The sequence below is a fragment of the Sprattus sprattus genome (genome assembly GCF_963457725.1).
Source record: "Sprattus sprattus genome assembly, chromosome: 18".
Lineage (NCBI taxonomy): Eukaryota > Metazoa > Chordata > Actinopteri > Clupeiformes > Clupeidae > Sprattus > Sprattus sprattus.
In genome coordinates, this window is record NC_137916.1 from 21,038,895 (window position 1) to 21,047,323 (window position 8,429).

At 48.2% G+C, this 8,429-nt stretch overlaps 1 protein-coding gene across 1 annotated transcript in view; it reads right to left on the minus strand.

The window, feature by feature from the left end:
- Positions 1-2,668, minus strand: part of LOC308379159 (protein shisa-8) — a gene marked incomplete at both ends in the record, with an annotated part of 61,720 nt that extends 59,052 nt beyond the window's left edge. Inside the window, one exon of the mRNA XM_080856215.1 lies at positions 2,079-2,668. Coding sequence (XP_080712341.1) covers positions 2,079-2,668 — 590 coding nt within the window. The remainder of the gene's footprint in view (positions 1-2,078) is intronic.
- Positions 2,669-8,429: the final 5,761 nt, after the last annotated feature.

Here is an 8,429-nt window from a genome sequence, read left to right on the forward strand (position 1 = left end):
TGTGACATTGCCCTGAACCGTCCGCTAGCCTAATTTGACCCCACTTGCTAGTCAACGCTAGCGTGCACGCATGTGCATCAAAAGTTCAATCATGCAATACATGACGTCTACATGAGGAGACAGGCTTACCATTTCTGACAATCACATCACTAGGATATGAAGGCATATAGTCTTTATGTTAATGAAATGAAATATGAAAGATAGACATGAAGTCCTACAAATTCGAGCAACGATTTGGCGGAAACGCTTGATGCAGTAAAGGGATGTTGTCGATAGGGGGGGCTGTTAATTTCTGCTAGGAATATAAAACATAGTCTCACACAAATGTTGTCCTTGCTATTAAAGACTCAGATACCAGTTGCTTCTGCTGGCATTGTAACGAGCTCCCAGTGCTGTGTAGCGCTTACTGGATGCAGGCACATGATGTCACCATCAGCAGACTGAACAGCCCGCTGGAGATCGCACACAGGCTCCGTCTCGAACAGCCACGCTTAATACTTAGATTTGTCTGTGATGTAGCTGCCCGCTAACACTCTAGTCACATGCTTTTATCTCTCGCTCTTCTTCTCTCTCTCTCTCTCTCTCTCTCTCTCTCTCTCTCTCTCTCACACACAACCTCGCTTCTCTTTCTCTCTGTTGCTCTCTATTCAGCTTGTCAAAGCTCTTTTGCACATTATTTCTACCGGTGAGCACTATCTGATTATAACGGACCAGTCTACGCAGCATTTATTTTGACAGTGAATTATTTGAATAAGTGTTTTGGCACAATGAGAACAAACTCCATGGCTGTCATCCAGACCTCTATATTCCAGCCAGCAAGCTGCTTATCTTTTGTCCATTCATATGCACTGTCACTGTTCATCAGGTACTTGGCCATGCTATTCACCATGTGTGCATCATGCCTGAGGTTATTTGGGAAAGTTTGAGTGTGGGCGTGGGTGGGTGTGCTTATCCGTGTGCATTAGCACATGTGTGTACAAGTGTGTGTGTGTGTGTGTGTGTGTGTATGTGTGTGTGTGTGTGTGTGTGTGTGTGTGTGTGTGTGTGTTAGTGTGTGTGTATGAGAATATGTGTGAGGAGGTTTGTAAGCCAAATTAAGGGTGAGTGTGTCTATGTGTGTGCACTGTACACCAGTTATTTTCTGAAAATCTTCTGATCGAAGTGTTTATCAATCGATGCGACTGTTGACTTAGGCAAGCCCTGTTGGCCTCATTGGCTTTCCTGGACCTGATCAATAGGCAAAATGTGGCTTTCTGCCCCCTCCCCCGAACTCCACACACCCTCCCCCTTCTCTCTGTCCCTCCCTCTCTCAGCCTTACTGTCTGTCCGATCGCTGGCCCGCAGAACAGCCGGACACATTTACCGGGGCCCATAAAAGTGGCTCGCCGCACCGCGGTAAATCAGAGGGAATTTACCACCCACTCCTCTCCGCACGCCGCTGAATTGCCCTTCAATGGGCCGGCTTTGTCATTGGGCCAGTCGATACGCGGCGTGTGCGGGTAGAACTAGGGGCTGTCCAGAGGCTGCAGCCTCCCATTTACTCCATGCTCTGGCTGCTGCTCTGTGCCTCTCTCGTATTAACACCCAATCTCAGCCCCTGGCTGCTGTCCCACGGACGCCTACCCTCCATGTTCCCGTAATGTTTCAATCCTGCACCATCTGACGTACTCTCAGGGTAAACAGACCAATATTTCGCCCCTTTCTCCTCCTCCTCCTCCACTCTCTCTCTCTTTCTCTCTCTCTCTCCCTCTCTCTCTCACTCACCCTTTTTTCCCCTCTGCTCTAGATTAAGCATGGCAGTGCTCCAACTTCCTGTCAATAATCCACGCTAAAATATTGCCGTCACACACCCTGAGCTTAGACTCTCCGTTGAGGGTAGGCAAAAAAAAAACAGCCAAGCGGCTGCAGCTCTGCAGAAAGGGAGACCTCAGCACTTTCCACTCTATCCCAAAACACATCACAATTCACTCTAATAGCTCCACATAAAAGTCCAGGTTAAGCCCCCAAGCCCATCCCAGCTCAACCGGGGACCACCACCATCAGCCCCAGCAGCCCAGGGGGGCCTCTTGCTCCCTTACCTGGTGTTGGTCGTGTCCGCCCGGCCCCCTTGGCTCTTCTCCAGACCCAATTTGGTGAAGATGCCCACCAACACCATGATGGCCACCACGCCGCAGATGATGTAGACGATCATGTGGGTGCTGTCACGCTCAGGCTCCTCCTGGGCCTCGGTGACGGCGGCCACCGGCTTGCCGGTGTTGGCCCAGACGGGCGTGTCATAGTTGTTACAGGCCAACTGGTCCAGCACTTGGACCTTGCTGGAGCAGCAGTAACGGTAGAAGCAGGAGCCACAGCAGAAATGGTAGACGCCGGCGTTGCAGTTGAACGGCGGGTCCCACTGACCCATCACGTCATAGTAGCCCAAGCAGGCGCCGCCAATGGGCAGGAGGGGCTTGGTCTTGCCCTTGACCTTGACTACAACGCTTGGTGCGGCGCTCGGTGTGGCCAGCGTGACCTCCAGGGACTCTGGGGGCATCGCTGTTGTCTGATTGTCTGCACCCGCCGGCGCTGCCTGGGCGTCCGTGCCCCACTGTCTGCCGGTCTGGCCCAGAGAACTGGACCCCAGGAGCAGCGCCAGGCCAAGGCAGACGAGCGCAACATGGGCAGCCATGACTCACAGCACCCGCTATGCCAGGGCCCGCTCAGGCACCCTAAAGCACCAGGCTAGACTTGTACTTTATGCCCAAATATCAAGATCCGAGGAAGGTGATATTTTTCATCAGCTCTCGTGTAGATTAGAACCACAACAACATAAATGACAATAACAATGGGGGTAAAAACACCATGCGTTTAGTTCCAAAGCTCAGATGAAGAAGAAGGAGTACTCTCAGTTTTCAGTTTTTTTTGGAGGTATGGGAGGATTCACGCACGGGCAGTTTAAAGTGTTTCAGACAAAGCAAGTCCTCAAGGAGAAGGAGGAGGAGGAGGAGGAGGAGGAGGAGAGGAAGAAGAGGCGTGTGTACAGCATGTGAGCGCGCTGAACCTGAGCATCAGTCAGTCGTCCGCTGAGCCTCCTTCAGGAACGCATCCCCAGACTGTTCACTCGCTCCTTCAATTAAACATGTCTGCCGTTATCGGGCAGCCGAGCTGCCAAAAACGAGACACGCTCTGAAAAATGCTGCTCCCTGGAGCGCCCCCAGTTTGCAGGGAGTCACCTGAGACGCAGAGCACCCTGCGGATTTCTCATGAATATTCCAGAATATTCTCAGGGGCGCACCAGATCTGGCACGAACCGGTCGACTCGGGACCTCGAAGGAGTGAAGACGAAACTCAGAGTTGGCACACTCTTCCCTGTCGAGTTGCCTCTTGGTGAAGACATCTCATGTGGATAACCATCCCACCAACACTGGGTCGGTGCTCAGACAGGAGAGATCCAAAGCGCTGTGAAAATGGCATAATCCACTGGTCATGATTCCTTTCCCACTTGCTCGTTGGCGTTCCCTCCAGGAGCTTTCAAAGGCTCCCGTCTGCCCATGCATAGTGTACTTTAGCTTTCCCTTTTCGTTTACCTGGGGAGTAAGAAGAGGAATTTGTATTATTAGGTTATTTTATTATTCATTTTTTCATCCGCTTCCTTGGTTGTACTGTGCCTTAGGCTTTAAGTAGTTCAGAAAAAAAACATTCATTGACTTTGAGGAAAGCTTGTTGCTTAAAGAGCTCTTACCTGTTGAGGAGAGTTTTTTGTGTGGCTGTGTTCGGTTACTTTTAGCAAGAGAATGGAAGTTAGAGTGCAAGCAGGTTTCCCCGGTCGAGAGCCTTCATTCCTACGGGAAAATGAAAACCTCGTTTTAAAACAAAGCATTCCCAAGTCAGAATCTCAACACTCTAAAACGCTACGCAAAGCTCAATTAATGCAGGGACACAGAGCCCTTGGTCCTGTGAGAGGCTTGAGGAGTGAAGCCAGAGAGAGAGAGAGAGAGAGAGAGCGGCTTTGGCTAGTCAAGAGAAAGACTAGACTTCTGCAGTGACACAGGGTTGGCTTTTTAAAGCCACCCCTGTTGATGGAACTGCTAGCGTGACCCATGAACTACAGGGACCAGTGGATACTCTCTGTGCAGGGTGAGGACCAGCACCACAAACAGCCTAGCAGACACACAGACACACACACACACACACACACACACACAAACACACACACACACACACACACACACACACACACACACACACACACACACACACACACACACACACACACACACACACACACACACACACACACCTACGCAGAGTGCCTTTCCTTGTCTTTCACCATTGACAAAGTCAGTCTGACTCTCATGCATACAATTACTGCGTTGCCGTGTTTTCCCATGCTTAAATTATTGATCTTAATTAGAATACAGCCGCATTATTTTTCTTTCTACGTTACCTCTTTTTGTTTTGATTGGTACCTCTGTGTATTTGCTGAATCCCCCCCCCCCCCACCCACCCCCTCCTGATTTGCTTTTTCACTCCCCGTTTCGTTTTTTACCTCTCCACCTGTCACACTCCTCTTCCCTCCCTTTCTCTCTGAACTCCCCCTCTAAATCTCACACACGCTCAGCCTGAGTACACGTTTGGCACGTTTCAACGTGAGAACAGCGCAGACATTTAAATGGAGGAGATACGTCCCAGTGGCAAAGTCCCACAGAAATCCACAGTGCACACCATCTCACAGTAATCAAGCACTCCAAGCTGCAGTCACAACAGTCACAACTTTAGCTGCGGTGAACAAAGAGAAGCAATATAATCCTGTTTTCCCAAGCCTGTAGATATCATTTGACAACAAATCTGTCTCTGTTTTTGATAGCTGTTTTTTGAGCATTTTTCATAGTCTGCTGTAGCCACCAAATAGTTTTTTTTTCTCTATTGTGCAGAAATATTTTTAAATGCACATTGAAATGCAACAGTTTTTTTGGTTTTGTCAAATATGCAAATTTGTATTAGAGACACAATTCTGCAAATTAGCCAGTTTTCGAGTTGGAACATATGAGATTTAAACTCAATCCTTACCCAAAGCCAGCTTTTTAGAAAACAGGCATATATTGATATATGTATAGGAATTTTATAGATATATCGCAATATGTGTGTGTTTTCTCTGTCTCTCTGCCTGGGAAGTTTTCCTCTCAAAGCAAATGAGACTGGATGTAAGAGGACGACCCAACAGAAGGAGAATCATTTTTATTCCATTCCCATTTTTTGCTCTTTCTTTCTCTTTCTCTTTCTCTCTTTATGTCTCTCTTCTTCAGAGTGCAATCCGTTCTTCCGTCCACGGACTCATCCACATCCCTTTTTCCAGCGGAGCAGTGCGGCTGCACACGGGCAGGACTAAATGTTAATGTCTCACACGCTCTCTCCTCTCCCTTTCCCCCTCTCTCTCGCTCTGTCCCTTGCTCTCTCTTCCTCTCTCCCTCCCTCTCTTACTCACTTACTCTCCCTCTCATGAGCGAATGAACGCACCTCGCTTGCTGAATCTCCCCTCCCCTCTCTCTTTCTCCTTCCCACCCTCTCTCTCCCTCCCACCCCCTCTCTCTCCCTCCCTCCCTCTCTCCCTGTCACCAGCATCCTCCTCCCTCCTCTCCATCCCATTTTTTTTGTTCTCTCTCCTCCCCAATTCCTCTCTTAGATCTCTCTCTCTTTCTCGTTTTCTATCCTCCAATTCTTTATTTATCCCTCTGTCTCTTTTTACCCTTCTGTCTGTCTGCTCTAATATATTTACTTTGACCAGCCCATGAAATCTGTTTTCTCTCATTCATTTCCACACAAGCACACACACACACACACACACACACACACACACACACACACACACACACACACACACACACACACACACACACACACACACACACACACACACACTCTATCTGACACTCTCTCCCAAAGCTTTGTTATCTTTTTGTCTCTCAACCTTTTCTCTCTCTCTGTCTCACTCTCTCCATCTTTCTCTCTTTCTCCCTCCGCCCCCCCCCCCCCCCCCCCCCCCCCCCCCACACACACACACACAGATACACACTCTCTCTCTCTCTCTCCCCCTGGGTGTTTCAACAGATGAGTGCAGTGGTACTGACTGAAAAGACAGGTTGTGCAGCTGTACGTTTATGTGTGTGTGTCCGTGTGTGTGTGTGTGTGTGTGTGTGTGTGTGTGTGTGTGTGTGTGTGTGTGTGTGTGTGTGTGTGTGTGTGTGTCTGTGTGTGTGTGTGTGTGTGTGTGTAAGTGTGTGAGTGTGTGTGAGTGTGTGTGTGAGTGTGTGTGAGTGTGTGTGTGTTTGTGTATGTTTGTGTGTGTGTGTGTGTGTGTGTGTGTGTGTGTGTGTGTGTGTGTGTGTGTGTGTGTGTGTGTGTGTGTGTGTGTGTGTGTGTTTGTGTGCGTGTGTTTAATTGTTTTTGTGTGCGCCTGTCCGTAGCACGTGTGCAGAAGTCTGCTTGACTGAGAGGGAAAGACGGAGACGGACCAGTAGAAGAGGAGAAGGAAGGAGACGAGAGGAGTTGGGAGAGATGATGGAAAGAGGGGGGGGGGGGGGTTAGGGTTAGGGATAGGGTTAGGGGGTGGGGGGGGGGTATGGTAGGGTGGAGGAAAGGAGCCATCCAGGAAAAGTGAAGCAGTACAAATAAGACATGGACACTTGATGACTGAATAGACAAGGAGGGAGGAAGGAGGCTGTGACAGAGACGGAGAAGAGAACAGAAGAGAACAGAAGAGAAGAGAGAGATTTCAGAGGAGAGAAAAGCCAAAATTAGGAACACATAAAAACAGAACAAATTAACAGAGAGAGAGAGAGGCACGATATGTTAAATTGTGAGCAGTATTCAGATGTAATGTTAAACATGAACTAGATTTAGCTAGAGAAATGCCGCTGGGTCTTCAGGCATCCCAGCCGAATATGCCTCCTCATCAGAATAACTGCAAAAATTGCGAAGGGATGCTTCTAAATATTTTATTCTGTTTCAAAGTCCATGACATTATACTCCACTTGAATATTCATATTTTGAATAATTTCTTTAAGTTTTTTTTTAAGACTTTTTAAAAATTCTGTGGCCTTTATAGTCTCCCCTCATCCCTCACTTTTTTATTTCTCTCTCTGTTTCTCTTCTGCCACGCTCCCTCGTTCCCTATTCCCAGCACACTCTCCTCTTCAGTCTAACCCCATCTAACCCTTTTTACCCAAATTCAGTTAGCCGTGTTTTTGGCAAAGCACAGACAAACATTCACAGACTCCATCTCTCCTTCTCTCTCTCTCTCTCTCTCTCTCTCTCTCTCTCTCTCTTGCAATCCCTCCCTCGCTATCTTTGTCTCTTGGATTCTCTCTTTTCTCACTCCCTCTACCTCTTTCAAGCAACCCTGCACACACGTATCCCTCCATGCCTCTTTCACTTCCCTTCTTTTCTTTCTATCCCTCTATCAGGCTGAATCTGTTTTTTTTCCATCTCTTCAGGAGAACATGTTTTCACTCAGAGAGGATCATGAGGCCAGACAGCAGACCAAGGCAAAGCTTGGTATCATAACACTGAGAAACAGTCAGCCACACACACACAAATAAACACACTCATACACAGACACACCCACAGACACACATACAGATACACGCACATACAAACGCATACACACACATGCATACATTCACACTCACACACACACATAGACACATGCACAGTCAGCTGCATGGCGAATGCTGCACACAATTATCTCTTCATTCATCGAAAGGAGGAGGGAAAAAGAACATAGAGACGACAGAGGGAGGGGTGGAGGCGAGAGAGGGAGGAGAAGGATGGATGGAGCCGGAGAAGGAGGGGGTTGAAGGGATGATTGGGGGATGATGGGGGGACGAGTCTCCAGGGAGAGAGAGACGGAGGGTAGAGCTGACTGAGGCCGGACGAGTGCGGCGTCTTCAATCATTTAATTTGTATGCATTTCTCAATGGTGGTAGAAGCTTCTTCCACAGCCAGCATCCTCTCCTCTCTTTTTCCTTATCTTTCCTCTCCTCTCCTCTCTTTTGTTTCCCTTTTCTTGCGTTTCCAGCCATTTTGTGTTGAAAGGGAGGATAAAAAGTCGGAATAGTGTGCACACACACACACACACACACACACACACACACACACACACACACACGTACAAAGACACACACACACACACACACACACACACACACACACACACAAACCTTTGCTCTCTCTTCTCCTCTCTGCATGCTATTGCTTGTGAACTGAAGCCATCAGAGGGAGTATGCAAAGACTTTGGCACTCCATAGCATTCCACACACGTCCAAATCACAGAGAAATGACTATATTTGATGACTGTTTTTTTTTTTTTTTCTCCCCTCACCATCCTGTCTTTATTCCTCTGTGTCCTTATTAGCGTTTCTATCCATGTCTCTGTTTGCCTTTCCAGACTT